The 16,133-nt window shown below is 37.0% G+C and overlaps 1 protein-coding gene across 8 annotated transcripts in view; it reads right to left on the bottom strand.

Annotated features, from left to right (window-relative positions):
• Window positions 1-1,877: 1,877 nt before the first annotated feature.
• ANLN (anillin, actin binding protein) overlaps window positions 1,878-16,133 on the bottom strand; it is a 77,603-nt gene continuing 63,347 nt past the window's right edge. For 3 of the 8 annotated variants that reach the window (XM_081146718.1, XM_081146719.1, XM_081146722.1), the window contains exons 15-25: window positions 14,885-15,011; window positions 14,216-14,264; window positions 14,067-14,123; window positions 13,415-13,453; window positions 13,131-13,152; window positions 12,139-12,251; window positions 10,974-11,027; window positions 6,039-6,125; window positions 4,968-5,075; window positions 3,558-3,730; window positions 1,891-3,194 (exon numbers count right to left, since the gene is read on the bottom strand). In XM_081146718.1, coding sequence (XP_081002844.1) covers window positions 3,071-3,194; window positions 3,558-3,730; window positions 4,968-5,075; window positions 6,039-6,125; window positions 10,974-11,027; window positions 12,139-12,251; window positions 13,131-13,152; window positions 13,415-13,453; window positions 14,067-14,123; window positions 14,216-14,264; window positions 14,885-15,011 — 953 coding nt within the window. In that variant the 3' untranslated portion in view covers window positions 1,891-3,070. Of the gene's footprint in view, window positions 3,195-3,557; window positions 3,731-4,967; window positions 5,076-6,038; window positions 6,126-10,973; window positions 11,028-12,138; window positions 12,266-13,130; window positions 13,153-13,410; window positions 13,454-14,066; window positions 14,124-14,215; window positions 14,265-14,884; window positions 15,012-16,133 lie in introns of all 8 variants that reach the window. The other 5 variants (XM_081146720.1, XM_081146721.1, XR_013999509.1 and 2 more) reach the window with 3 other exon arrangements.

Below are 16,133 nucleotides of genomic sequence, written 5' to 3'. Positions count from 1 at the left end.
CGCGTGTCCAGTGTGGACGCGAGAGGCCTGGAGGCGTTCAGGGTGCTGCAGTCTGTCCTGCTTCCCCGCTGCCTTGATTGCTCGTGCCCTTGAATCTATGGGTAAATCTTTATATGGATAAGATCTCCGGGGTGTGCAGTCAGTTTGACAGTCAATTCTGCCAGCACAGAGATTATTGGAGCTTCCCAAAAGGCCGAGTCAGTTTCTGTTCTCACCAGGAGTACGAGTGTTTCTCAGCAGCACCGACCGTAGTTCCACCAACCTGAGGGCCAGTGACGCACTGCCACTTAAATGTCTTCTGTTCATTAGTATTGTTTACATTTGTTGGTTCTGTGTGTGTATTTCTTGCCCCTCTTTTTTAGGTTAAAAATTTTTTTTAAATCCTCACCTGAGGATATTTTTTCCATTGATTTTTTTAGACAGTGGAGGGGAGGAAGGAGGGAGAGACATTAATGTGACAGAGACACGTCGATTGGTTGCCTCCTGCAAGAGCCCTGACCAGGGCCAGGGATCGAGTCTGCAACCGAGGTACACGCCCTTGACTGGGAATCAAACCCGGGACCCTTTGGCCCGTGGGTTGATGCTCTAACCACTGAGCCAAACTGGCCAGGGCTAGGTTAAAATTTTATTGAGAAACATCATAGTGTGATGGTGACATATGTGGATTCTGGGTTGGTATCCTGGTCTGCACTTGCTAAGCAGGTGGCCTCAGAAAAATTACCTAAATTTTAGTTTCTTATTCAGTGCCTATCTCATAAGGTCACGTGAAGATTATATGAGATAATCCACGCAAAACACCAAGAATATCGCCTGCTGCATAGTAAATGCCAAACAATGACAACTAGTCATAGGAGCTGTTTACATAGTTGGTATATTAATTCTTTGATTATTAAGTATGTTGTGAATATTTTCTCCTACTCTGTTGCTTATGCTTTGTTTATGGACACTTGTCAGGCAGGAATTTTCTTATGCAACCAAACCTTTCATTTTTTTCTGCTATATATTTTATTATAAACTGACTTTTCATCTGAACCATTTTATTGAACTGACTGCTCCAGATTTCAGTTCCCATTTTCTGAGTTTGTGGTCAGAATCTTAACATTCCTCTTTGGTCTCCCCAGACAGCACTGTTTTCTTTCAGAGGTGACAGTCTTAGCCACTCCTTTTCCATGTTTCCCCTGAAGAACACGTTCCTTTTGTTCTTGTGTCTCTGTCACATCACACTCCCTGGATGATCTTATCCACTCCAACGGTTCCAGCAATCCCCCCAGATGACACTGAAATCTCTCAAGGAGTATTTTTCACTGTTTACAAGGTATTTCCATCTTGATGTTCCACAATCACCGTAAATTACATTTCTTCTAAAATTGAATTTTACACACCCTTTATATATACTAAAGGATATTGTTAAGCTTTTTCCCTTTAACTTATAACAAACAGTTTGCGTGGAATATTTCTCTGAACCAAAGAATATGTCTATGGAATATGCATAGACTCTCTCCAGGAGAACACAAACACTGGTAGAAGTGGTTGTGACAATGGGAGAAGACATGCTTTCCAAGTTAACTTCCTTGTGCCTTTTCAATTTTGCACCATGATATGTTAAAAACAAGTCTATGAATAAATAAAATCCCACCAAACCTCTTCCCGTTGTGGCTGGTGATGTCACTTCTCCACTCAGTCTGTGCTGCACACTCAGGATCCTGTCCTTCAAATGCACATCAAGTACCATATGGAAACAGCAACTACTCATTCAACTGCAACCCTACTCACCCCTGACCCACCCACTCACTCAACTGCAACCCTACTCATCCCTGACCCACACACTCACTCAACTGCAACCCTACTCATCCCTGATCTACACCACACATTTAAATAGGATTTCTTTTTAAAGCCATTTGCAAGTATTTATTTAGGTAAGAGATCATAAAATACATTTTTATAATACACTTAAAAAACACATTTAAATGAATAAAAGATAAAATGACAGGTGACAGGATTTAGTGTTTATAAATGAGATCATCAATAACTTGAACAATTCAGAGAAGAAATTCAAAGTGTACTTACAAGTTTGAGACCATGCTTTACAATATTTTATAACAAAAAAATAGTGTTAGGCTTTAAAGAAATACATTAGTTAACAGTTTTTCAACTGATTTCATAACAGATTTCTAGACACTGTCATATAAGACATGAAAAGTAAAAAAGTATAGAACTTTGGCAAGTGAAGTATTAGTCCACAGCAGCTTGTGAAGTTTCCTTTTTAAATAAAGATTCTTCCATTTACATTTGTTCTTGTTACAGGAACAGAAAGAGACCAACATGCCAAGTATATTTGAGGAGTCTGTAAGCTACATAGTAAAAATAATTACTTTTAAAGGCCTACATTCTATGAAAATGTGCACCACGCAGCATCTATAGTAACTGAGCAAATGTACACCATGTGATTATTGTCTTCTAAATAAAACATTTAACCCCAAACCTCACACACTATCCCCTAAGTCCACGTTTCCTGTTCAAAGCCTCAACTTTAAACTAATGTACATTTGCTATTCAAAAAAGTCCTTACCTACATTACTAAAAATGTTTCTGTAAGGTCCCTTAGGAATGTTTCAGTGTGACAGTAACAAGATACATGCAATAAAGGACCACAACCTAAATAAAAACGTACTGAGGCTAGAGAAAGAATGACCTCTAACCCCTGGAAGACCTCTCTGCTTTGAGACCCACGGCTCCAGGAAGACAACTTACAATTTCTTACTTTAAAAAAAAAACAAAAAACATTTTTATCATTAACTAAATACTTAGATTTCTAGGAAAATGAGACTTTTAAATTAAGATTTAGCAAAATCAACTATAAAGAATTTTCTTCCAATCATATGAATGACAGGAGAGAAATCAGTTGAAGTTTTACATATGAGAGACATAAATACTGCATAATATGTAGTGGATATTGGCACATACCCTTTCCTTTTTAAAGCATAAAACGCAATCAGCACACCCAACGATCTTAAAATACATTTATGACATAGCTCAAAACAACCTCTGAATGGATGGGAACTGCCCCAATTCAGGGCTTCCCCAGAGGTTTGTAGCAAGCGTCAGGCTGCCAGAGGCGAATGTCAACAAGAACTTGATTGAGTTTCTGCATCCAGAGGTCCCGCTCTTCCTTGGTGTCTGCAGACAGCCAGTGCCTACAGAAACAAACAAACAAACAAACAACCGCACGCTCAGGATCTTTCCCGCCCATTCCCTACCTCCCCTTACTCTTGCTAGTGGGGAAAACCTAAACCAACCAGTAGAATGAGTTCCTCTTTACCCTCTTTTGATGGATGCTAATCGATAGCCCCATAGGGAGATGCTTCTTCAATTAAAATTTTTAAAAACTACCCAGCAGATTGGGTAGCTAAACTGTAAGTCATACTGGTGACATTTGGTAAATGATGGCGTTTCTACCAAACATGGCAACTGTCCTGAATGGTGGCTGGGCCCAGGCAAGTTGGTGGTGTCAGGAATTAATTACTTTGTTGACAGGAATATCTGCAGCTGATACATACTTGGTGACACAGAGTGTGTCCCTGCACTGGCTGACAAGAGTCTCTCGGTCATCTTCTCTTTGTGGACGGACAGTAATTAATTCGAAAGTGTTGCGTCGTGCGCAAAATTCTCTGTTGGCTGGTTCTATCTGACGACTGGTACAGTTGGCCAGATTTATCCTTCCTATAGGATGCTTTAACAAATTTTTACAAAAATTATTAGCAGAAAGTAAACAAGATCATTTAAGTCAGTAAGCATTACATAGTATTTAAGTCTATATAAACTTAAAAAGCCAATGATTTAAAATTTAATTACACTGGGCTTAGAGAAACATAAGTAATATAAAGGGTGGGGAAAAGTAGGTTTATAGCTGTGAGTACACGAAACACAGAGATTATTCTTGTGTTATTTATTAATTATTGTATTATTTTTATATGAACAACTATAAACCTACTTTTGCCCCATCCTGTATATTAGTTTCTTAATAATAAAAACCATAAGAGGACATAAAAATAAAAACCAGAGATGTCAACTGTAGCTCTTAGCGAGCTTTAAAAATAAACTCTGTTATGGAAAAATTCAGAGATACAAAATTGAAAACAAAACAGAACAGTCTAATGAAGCTCCATGCACTGATCAACCAGCTTTCACAATTAGTGACACACATTCAACCGCCTTTTGTCTACAGCCTTCTCACTTCCTCCCTCTCCGCAAACAGAAGCCTAGACATGTTATCTCATTTGTAGATATTTTTCATGTTTCTCCCAAAGATAAGGCCAGACGGGTGGAGCTCTACAAGCTAGAGCTACGCACATCAACACACACTCACTTCACAAACCATGTTGAGTCAAAAACTGCAACTGACTACTACATACAGTACTGCTTTATAATGTTTAAAAATATGCAATTGAAGTACATTGCTTAGCAATATATACATATATAATAAAAAATTAAATAAGTAGGAACAAAATTTCAGGATAGGTGTCACCCCTCCAGGGGAGAGAAAATTACATGGGAGCTTCAACTGGACTGATGACACAGAGGGTGAGGGACATTATTTGTTCTGTATGTCTGAGACCATCCTAAATATTTTACAATGAATTTTATATAAAGTTTTGCATGGCTACAATAATACAAAAGTAAATTTAATACGTTTCTGACTAAAAATGTCAATTAAAAATATTATGAAACATTCCAGGAAGAAAGACAAATGTATGCTTTAAGGTATTTTAAAAGTGGTCAAACCACAGGGAGTGGACAAAACACAAAATTTTTACACAAACACACATCTTTTACAACAAGAACATTTTCAGTGGCTCAGTAAATATCCTCACAGGGGAATTGTGTGGCCGGGGCCAGAGGGAACACTCGCAGGAGACACTGCGTGCAAGTCATTCGGGGCCTCACCTCCGACCAGCACCCAATCTTACCTTCCGTTTCTCGTCGTCTGGGTAAGTCCAATAAGAGATACAGTTTCCAGACAAAATGCACCATCTTCGATGCCAGGCTCCTAAACCACTCACATCTTCAAATATGGTCTGGAAAATCCAATGAAATACTGGCCTTAGACACTTGAGGATCAGTTAAATGTTAATCCACTGGCTGAACTTCGAAGTTGGAACACTTCACACTTCACAATCTACTTGCACGGTTTCCATCGTGTCTTTTACCTCAGTAATGAGATCACTGATGGCTCACACCCAGAACATTTCACAGATTTCCAGCATCTACAGGCACATAGCACTTAAGAACCTCTACAAAATAACCCCAAATAAATACCTCCACCTGATATCAGGCTTTTCAAAAGCATGGCATCCCTAACTGAAGGCTCCTTAAATAGGAGAAAAGTACTTGAAGCATTGGAGAGTAAAACGATTTGAGAATATCTTGCCTTATATATTAAAAAACTAATGATAGCTTATGACTTAGTCTTAATACATAAGACTGGCATTTAATTTTTATTCAGGAAAGCAAAACAGTTGCCCCCCCCATCACTCGCATCGCTCCCCCCTACGTGCACTGGAATGCCAGGCTTTGGCCCCTCTGGAATACCTGCCACTGCCTAAAGGTGTAGTCCTTTCCCCCGAGGGGTGAGGCATGGGCCACAGCCACGGCCACTCCCCTCCTATCTGGAGCACCTTCCCCTCTTACTCAGCAGTTTACAGGTTACTTCTTCCAGAAGCTTTCTTTAAGCCTCCCTACCCAGACCCAAGAGCTGGACCCCACCAGTTTATGAATACGCATGCACTCTGCTCTCTCCTGTTATAGCACTGCATGGTACTTACCTGTCCACTTGTGCTTTCCCTGCTAAACGAAAAGTTTAGGATTATTTTTGTGGCCTATTACATTCCCACACCAGCACAGTAACTGGCACAGAGCAGACATGCAACAAATCTTTATTGAACCAGTTTACCACTTAATCATGCAGGCTTTCGTATCTATGGGAAATCAAGTCTATCCTTCACAAAAGAGGAAAAAGAAAGTATATACAGATTACTTACTAGAAAACCTCTTTCTTCAACACTTGAATTCACTTGACATTTTATTTTTAAATAAATATGACCTTCCAAAGGAGATAAAAAGGGTACCTGCGAAGACAGACAGTAAATTATTTGCAAAACAGTTTCAAACTGTGATTTCCCTTGATAAAATATGTTCTAAATCATGAACAGAGAATATTGTGCTTTGAAAACACACTGCTTTCTAAAGCTGGAATATAAAATAAGTGGCCAAAAAGCCACTGGTTCCTCAGCCTCCTTAGCAACAAATGCTTTTGAAGAATAAGTTCATTCAAGTTAGAGCTGATGAAAACAAAACCCTAAGTCCCAGTCAACATGATAAAGAAAACACAGACTTAAGAGGAGAATACAAGTGCTTATCCATTTTCCATCAACAGAATATACTCAATAGGAGACTGGATAAACCAAATGGTGTATCAATACAATAATACATTACTCAGCAATAAATAACAGTGGACTGCAGAATTAAAAAGCTGATTCTCAAATTCATGTAAAATTGCAAGAAACCCCAAACAATCTGGAAAAAGAAAAACAAAGATGGAAGAACCATACTGCCGAATTTCAAAACTTAATCCAAAGCGACCATAATCAAAACACAGTATTGGCATAGAATAGACACACAGACCCAGGAATAGAATTGAAAGTCCAGAGATAGACCCATATATCCATCTTATGGCCAGTTGATTTTCAACAGGGTACCAAGACCATTCAATAAAGAAGGAGCAATCTTTTCAACAAATGGGGCTGGGGAACTGCATATCCACATGCAAAAGAATAAAGTTGGATCCCTACCTCATATCATATACAAAAATTAACTCAAAATGAATCAATGACCTACACATGAGAGCTAAACCACAGAACTCTTAGAAGAAAACATAAAGATAAATCTTCAATGATCATGGACTTGGCAATGGATTCTCAGATATGATACCAAAAGCATGAGCAACAGAAGAAAAAATAGATACATTAGCTTCATCAAAATTAAACACTTTTCAGTACATAGATTACTCAAAAAATTAAGGATAGAACTACCATATAATCAAACAATCCCACTTCTAGGAATTTATCCAAAATAACTGAAATTGGGTTCTGAAAGGGATATTTGCTCTCCCATGTTCATTGCCGCATTCTTGACCATACCCTAGAGGTAGAAACCACCTAAATGTCCATCAGCAGACGAACAATACAGAAAATGTGATAGTCTTCTCCTTTCTCCCCACTTCTGAGTATAAAAACTACTCTGGGCTACCCAAATGCTGTTCTTCTCAGAGTATGAAACTCCCCTATGTATCTTTTCTTGTGTGTCCTAACCTACAACCCCATACCTGTGCATGGCAGATCCTTGAGGGTAAACTATTGTATCTTTTTATTGTTTGTTCCCATATCCTACTGCCAAATCATATCCAGGCATTCAATAAATGTTTGCTAACATAATACTGTGGGGGCAAATAAATTACCCAGAGTTCTTCTATTAAAAAATAAAAAATAAATATGGTACATACATACAATGGAATATTATTTGGCCATAAAAAAGGAAACTGTCAGATGCTACAACACAGATGAGCCTTGAGGACATTATGCTAAGTGAAATAAGCCAGGTACAGAAGGACAGATACTTCCTAGTTCCACTTATATGAGGTATCTAAGGTAGCCAAACTCACAGAAGCAGAAAGTAGACTAGTGGTTGCCAGGGGCAATTTAAAAAACAAAACAAAACATAACAGGCTAGGAGCCAGATTTAACCTGTAGACCATAATTTTGCATGGTCTTGTGATAGATAAACTAAGCCCAACCATATTAGTACTGCATTAAATATAAATTGATTAAACACTCCAATAAAAAGACAAAAGATTGTTAGACTAAATAACAAAATAAGATCATAAACTGTTTAGACACAAATCTGACATATATGAACACGGGTGTGTTGAGAATAAAGGATGAAAAAAGATATAACGTACAAACACCAATCACAAGGAAGCTGCTGTAGCTATTAATATCAGACAAAACAGACTTCAAATAAAAGAGTTTCAAGATAAAGTGAACAATTCATCAAGAAGATACAATAATCTTAAATGTTCATGCACCTAATAGTATAGCTTTAAAATACAGAATGCAAAAATTGACAAAACTAAGTACCTAAATTGAGACTATGTTGTTCTTACTAGCTAGAATTTTGGGGGATTGATATTTTTTTCCAAATAAAATCATGATGTCTATCTAGCATTGAAACCACTCACACAACAGAGTATACAGATGTCGTAATATAAAGTTGTACACCTGAAATCTATATATTGTTATTAAACCAATGTTACCCCAATAAATTTAATAAAATTTTTTAAATAAACATTCACATAAATATTTTTAAATATATCATTCTTTTCAATATATTACTCATTAGTGAAGATGCATCATGTCAAAAGTATCTTAAATTATAAAAGCTGCTTAAGTATATGCAGTCATTTTAGAAGATTTTTAATTTAAAGATTACAACATAAGAAATCCAATTGGACAGGTTGAGTCAGTAGAGTAAAAGGAGTAACATACATATATTTAAAGTGATCTCGACTTCTGGGTCAAGAAAGAATGATGTTATTGTCTGTCATTCCTACTGTCCAATGAAAAAGACTAATATCCTAGTTAGAATAATCTTCGTTTAGTCTAGATTTTAAATTTTTACTGTAAGGTTTCCAACAATTTAATCTTCTCTTGGCCAAAAAGTATAGATTTCAATGGATTAATTCCGTTAGACAATCCTCAAAGTTTCTGAATTTAAAAGGGATCCATAATGTAGGATCGAAACATCACGCCTCACTACTGTACTTGTTATAAATTCCCTTGCCTTGTTTTTCCCACACAGTTAGTTTTAAGATCCTTTGGCTCTCAGTGCTAATCAGTAGAATTTCATTGTTTAACCCAAAGAACGCTGCTGGTAAAAAGAATCTCAGAAAGATAGAAAGAAAATATTCCCCCTTACTCTACAGCTATGAAAGTAGATGATATTCTTGGTTAGAAGCTTGTCCTGATAAAGTGAATTGAGAATATTCACTAGGGAGTCAATGTTACTACTCAAGCTGGGTTTGGAGAAGTGTGAAAATGTATGATCCATCCTGTTCTGTTTTCTGTTGAACAAAAGGGTCTTTTAAGGCATCTGCCCCTTAAAGATTATTAAGAACTGTAAAATGTAACCTATAACCAGGGCAATTGTGTAATTTTCATGCATTGGAATATTTCTGAGAGAGAAAGGGATACTGTTAATAATTATACCAGGGCAAAAGGCATAAACCAGAATAGCTTTGTGCACGCCAGATGCCTAACCACTCTTCCTACGACCTCAAAATTCTACAATGCTAATTTTTGCTCTAATGCTATTTAAATTGATGATGTCTCTGTTTCCTGGAAAGTAGAAATATATAAGAGGTTTTTTTAAGTCAGAAGATGAGCTGTGGGATGTCCTCCCTTTATCCATAAACATATACTAAGACCTATGACTATTTTTTTTAAAACCTGTAACTATTTTGGATTCTCTATTCAAAGAAAAGAAAGCACTTGAGAGTCTGTAACTCACTGAGACTCATAATTTAAATTCCACAGTGCCAGACTTTACATCAGGTATCTAAAACCTCAAATAAGAAGGCAATCTCCTGTTAACAGTGTCCTGCATCTGCACAGCAAACAGTCTGGATTAACCTCAAAAGTAATTCCATTCTGAAGGGATCTCAGAGATAACTGGTGTTTTATTGGTCAAGGTACCAGTAAAATAGGCCAACACTCCTTTGTACTGATAGTATCTGGGAAGATATGGGACACTTGCTTACTCTCTCAAAGTTAAATAGAATTATTATATGAGTATAAAAGGCCTTCCAGTTTTTCCCACCAACTTAAAAAAACATCTAAACTTAACCATTTTAAATATTCTTTTACATCAACTACAAGCTATTGGAACAAATATTTGGTTCCCCCTGGCATTCAAAAAAGCACATTTGGGACAAATTAACATCAAACTTGTGTTGTATTTGAAGCAGAAAGAGGCTTTAGAGTATCAGACACAACCAATTAAATTAAATGATTTTGCACTCAATCACATGGGTGCCTATTTAAGTGATAAACTCAAAAGAATTATTAAGAGAATGGAAATACTTTAATTTGTGACATTTTGAATTAAAATGGCAGACAAAAACAAATATTTAACGTGTATCACTGAAATCCCTTTCATTTTAGAAATCAATGATATCTCTTACATACACATTTGCTTCATGACAGACAAGAGCAGGTAAGGAACACAGTTCACAGAAGCCCAGTTCTTATGTTCAATTAATCTGTAAATCTTGTTTTAACAATACAATAATACTGTCCAGCATTTTATAAATTAGCATTTTTACATATCCACAAAATGCTTACAATTGATCTTCACAGGATATTAAAAATCCTTTTTAAAATCTAAAATATATGATTGTACTTAGTATAATTTTAGTGTTAAATGCACTTTAATTTAAAAATTATAAACAGCATCATCTACACAGCAATATGCCTATTAGCCAACCATGACCAAAAAAGTTTTCCACTTAAAATATCACCAATAGCTCTTTCAATATATGGGGAGTAAACAATTTGAATAAATTTAATTTGGTATTTTAGTACCCAGAAAAATCAACATTGAAATGATTACAGAATTGGAAAGAATTTAAATGTAAAAAAAGAATGTAGGAGAAAAGCCAACACCAAACATGCAAGAAAAAAACAGAAAGCAAAGTAAAGATGCCCAACTGTAAGAGACTGAAGGGATCATGTATATAATGTCCTTACTTATTCAAAATAACCAAGAAGGTACTGGAGTGTTAGTGAAACAAATAAATACAGGCCAAAAATTAGGGACTGATTTTTAAGCTCGTTAGTTTCAAGCAAAGAAAAAATGGCAACCTTTTCCTGGAACAAATAGCCCAGTAGCTCTCGCTCTTTTACATCATAATTTATCTAAAACAAACAAAATAAAAGACAAAGAGAAAAAAAAGACCCAGGATCATTCAATTTGTTAAACTAGCGGAATCACTAAATAAAAAAGTACAAGAATCTTTTAAATTAACATGTTAAAAAATACATGTATGCATTAATAATCATCAAACTTTCAAATATAGTCTGGTTTTTGTATATCAACAACAACAAAAAAGGTATCTTGGAATTTCAAGCTATGAGAAAGGAAGTGACTTTGTTCAATGTTAAAGAGGAAATCCCTAGCAGGGCCAACACCAGAAACCAGGCCTCCTAATATTCAATCCTTCATCTCTATATTGTGAATACAAAATCTCTTAAAATATTAAAAATATATAAAGCAGGGGTCAACCCAGTTTGCCTCTAGTTCTCTCACACTTTAAAATGGTCTTGTTAGTTATTAAGTTGAGTCACATCACATTATGGTGAAAAGCACCCAGTGATACTGCGCAGACCTGAATGCTGAAGCTTTAAACCTGGGGAGGGAGTGTGAGAAGGAAACCCCTTAGACTCATGGGCACTTCTCTAGAAATTAACCTGTCCTTCCGTATCTTCTGAAAACTAAATCTACAAAATACTACTCATTTCAAAGTATCAGTTCAAATGGGCCAGTGACTAAGTTTAAAACTGTAAGCTTAACATCTACGTGCAAGAAGTAATACTTCCAGTTAATAAAAATAATCATAGGGATGTAAAGTACAGCATAGGATACACAGTCAATAATACTGTAATAACTATGTATGGCTTCAGAGGGTCCTGGACTTATCGGGGTGATGACTTTGTAAGGTGTATAAATGTCTAATCCCTATGTTGTACACCTGAAACTAATATAATATTGTACATCAACTGTAATTGGAAAATGTCAGAACTGACATTTAGAGTAAGTCAGCATGTAGTACTTTGAGGAATTAACTGTTAAAATACAAGAGAGAAATATTTCCAAGATCAAAAAATATATCATGTAAGTACACCAATGCCTAGTTAAAATGTACAATTCTAAGAACATACATTTTTCAAAGATTTCAAATATTTGAAAGTACTGGAGAATTTCCACTGACCTAATTTTTCTGAAAATAAATAAGTAAATTTGGATTACCTTGTCCAGAGCAAACTTAGTGTTTCCTACTGAAGAGAGTGACAATGTGTGAGAGCCAACAAGGGTAAAGTTGCTGGTCCGCACGGCGCCGAGACCACCGGGACTGGCCATGACTGAAGAAAAGGAACTGAGGTTTAGTTCAGAGTGACTTCTGTAAGTGCAAATAACAACTCCTCACCTCACCCCAACAGAATGAAGTGAAACTACCAAAGAAAACGGTCTCATTTCCCTCCATTTCTAAATAGGGAGGGAAAACATCAAGTTCGCTAAGGAAAGCAGACTGTTGCATATTTTATATTTAACTACAGTAAAGTATAGGCACATCTGAGCATTTGGGACAGATAGGTTTTTAAAATGTGTACATAAAATGCAATTTTCCTATAAGAGAGAAGAGACATCATTGTTATAGTCTAGGGTGACTCAGACTATGCTGCATGGTGCTTCCTAAGTTCCTCTTGTACCAAGAAGGGACCAAAAGCCCAAAAGAGTGAAACCAGCTCCATCCTAATCCCCTCTGGGAAACAGGCCTAAAGCCGTTCTAGAGAAGGCTTCTTCTGGCTTACTGGGACCCAGTTCCCACTGTACTAGAAAGACGCTTTTCTGATATGATTCAATGTCAGTCATGATCAGCAAAGTCAACAGAAGTCAACTCCACGGTGCTGGTGACACAGAACAAATCTACAGGACAGCATGAGCCAGGGTGACGAGCAATGCTCCCCACTGCAGTCATCAAGTGACCAGGTATCATGAGTACTGGCTGCTGGGCCTGAGTGACGCGGTGACCGGTGGCCTATGTGGCATCTGACAATGGCAACTGGACAGCATGCTAAAGTTGCTAATCTCACCTGTTACTAAAAACCATACAGAAATTATCTTTCACAGGAGACTATGCTAAACACTCATAATTGAGATGGCTGTATGGCCAAGGATGAAGGTCTTGGTTCTCCTCTTTATTCTAGTGTCTCAAATACAGTAGTTCAAGGTCCACTCACCTGAAGAATGAAGGGAGCTTTTCTAGAAGGGAGTGAAGGAGAAACAAGTTATTTTCCTTATTAGATACAGAGATTTAAGTATTAAACACAAAACTCTAACACTGCAAGAACTATATTTCAGAAAACATTTTTTTCTACATACAATATAGAGGTTTTCTCCCCATTAGTGTATTTTAAAGATTTCCAAAGTGCTAAGGGTTTAGAAATGGTTAACCAATTTACAATCATCTGTGCAACAGGAAGATTTCACAAGGAGGCTCAATTTTTTTAAAAATGCTACTTACAGTGGTTATTGATGTGAGAAGTCGCTTTGGAGTAATAGCCTAAAAGAAAAAAACACCTCAGTGTATTTCCTAGTAAACATTACAATTTGGAGCTTTACAATAACCAACCTTGAGACCCTCCCACATAGAAAATAGTTCTTAAATATGAGTATGTTATACCTGAGTCTTTTATTAAGGCATTACCCACACTGTCATTCTCTCTTTGTTAAGCTAAATAAAATTCTTTTAAACGACAACTTGAAAAGGAATAGAAGGGCAAAGACTAGGAAGGGTGAGAACCAAGCTAGAGGTTCTGGTCCTTGCGCCTGCAGTGACCATACTGGTCCTAAGTGCTGGTGTAGAGGACTTAGCGAGACCCGAGTTCCAGGGACAGGCTTGAGAAAGTTTAAAGGGTAACCGATGTAAGCTGTCAAGTAAACAGAGAAAACAGAATTATCCAGCCTGAGTGCAAGAGGAACTTATCCTTAGGATCATGATTATTCACTAGAAGTTCACTTTCAGTATTCATACCTATTATGTGCAGTAACTGAAATTTGGGGCATAAAAACAATCCAAAAACTTTGTAGCCATTAAAAATTGTACATAAATGGAAACTGGTATAAGATCTATTATTTCTAATTATTATATTTTACTGGGTTTCTTTCATCCTCACCTTGGATTTGTAGGACTTTTTCTTCTTATCAGGCACCGAGGGATCTTTCTTTTGTACCTAGTACACAAATCCAAAGCACAATTAGTTTAAATCTGGTATCTTTAAGAAAAACATACCAGTAGTTATTTTTGAAAGCTTTAACTGCTTACCAAGCTGTAAACTTCAATACTGATTTCAAAGTCATTGGACACATCTTCCCTGAAAACACAATGCATTAAAATATAAGAAAAATAGCAAGTTATGTCCCAAGACCATGCCATCAATACAGTTACAATACTCTAAGAGCAAAGGAAGTCACTGTGTTTCAACTAAAGACAGCAGCTATAAACCACTTAAGAATATAAAAATTGGTAAGAACAGTCTATTTTTTCCTATAATACAAGTCAAATATCTTCTTGAGTATTTTACAACTCAAAATCTTCAATAATAAAAGTAATTTTTTCATAGTGAATTTTGATGCTAGCTTCAAAATAAACCCATGACATGAAATATGTCTTTTCATTGAGATTGAATATTAAGTACATTATGAGATTCAAAGCATACATAAAAAATTATGCCCAATATCACGCACACACACTTTAAAGCACTCCAAAACATTAAATACCTATAGTCACAGGGAAACAAGATACTACTCAATGGAAGGAAATGTCAGAAACAAAGAAGAGTTCAACCAACCAACTGGAAACTGAGTTACTTGTCCATATAAAAAGAATGACCACCCTGCACCTCCAAGGTTATAAAAGTCACCTGTGTGTTTAGATTGTCTCAACTATTAAAAGGAGAATGTGTTTGGACCACCGAAAGCCTCATGCACTTACAGAGTGTACGTAGTGGGGAATGTCAGGGCATCGCCATTCAGAGAGCTAGGCATGCTTGCCAGGGGTGTGGCTGCCATATTCTCGGCTCCCGCTTTCAGCAGAATCAGGAAAGAGTAGTTTGCTGCATCTGCAAGAAGGAACCGCGTTACAGAATAAGCACGCGCAGAATGAGTGAGATCACTGGCGTTCTGCAGACCAGAGGGGTGAAATAATACTGCCCTGATCCATATAAAGTTCACTGAAAGATTTCTAAAACCAACCTGTCAGACATAAAACATTCACTAAGACATAAGCAGATGGTCATAATCCTGGAATACGCCTTATCAAGGTCTCCTCCTACTTTGGGAATTAAAATAACTTCACTCCACACCCCTCAAGTTCTGCTGACTTCAAATTTTACCTATTACCACTAATTCTTTAGCTAATACTATGTACCTGAGTAGTATATACCTGAGTATATATCTGAGCATATACGATTATATTTCAAAACTGAGATTAAAATACTCTATTTCTGTGAAAGTTCCTCAGAAATAAATTCCAATGAAAACACAAACTATTTCTTCAGTTTGTCATTAAATAACCAGATCTCAAGGTACACATTAAAGGACCACCAGGTTTCACCCACACCCGCCGGAGCAGGAAACAGCAAGCGTGGGGACTGAGATCCCCTCACTCCTGCCAAGGCGCTCACACCCTTGAAGACCTCCACGCTTTCCTTTCCCAGCCCCTCACGTCCACGTCTCACCTGTGTCTAGCCCTTCTTTCCCTCAAAGAGAATGTCTCACACAAAAACTTAAACCTTAAAAAAATCCAAAATGTAATAAAACTTGAACTTCCTGAGGCTGGCTGTAATTACCCTGCGCGGCTCGCAGGTGCTGGCGCCATACTCCCCTTCAGCCATTTTGCTAATAAATGATCTTTAGGAGAAGACGTAGCTTAGAAACATTTACCTATTCAACCGAGAGGGCAAAGGGGACGAGATTTAACAGGAATGTCCCCATTGTGAGGCTCCTCACTCCTCCAGGCTCCATAAATTCAGAATTTATAGAACCACCTTCTACAATGGGACGAATTTTACACTGAATAAAGTAAAATAAGTTATTTTAGATGCCCCAAATACTTTCCACAATAAAATTAATTAATAAAACTGATCGCTATGTCAGAAGAACTCAGGAAAATATTTTATGTTCAAAATTATCTTTCAGGCCCGGCCAGCATGGCTCAGCAGTTGAGCATCGACCTCGGGTCC

Source organism: Miniopterus schreibersii, assembly GCF_964146895.1.
Source record: "Miniopterus schreibersii genome assembly, chromosome: 9".
Taxonomy (NCBI): domain Eukaryota; kingdom Metazoa; phylum Chordata; class Mammalia; order Chiroptera; family Miniopteridae; genus Miniopterus; species Miniopterus schreibersii.
This window is presented reverse-complemented; position numbering and strand designations above follow the sequence as displayed.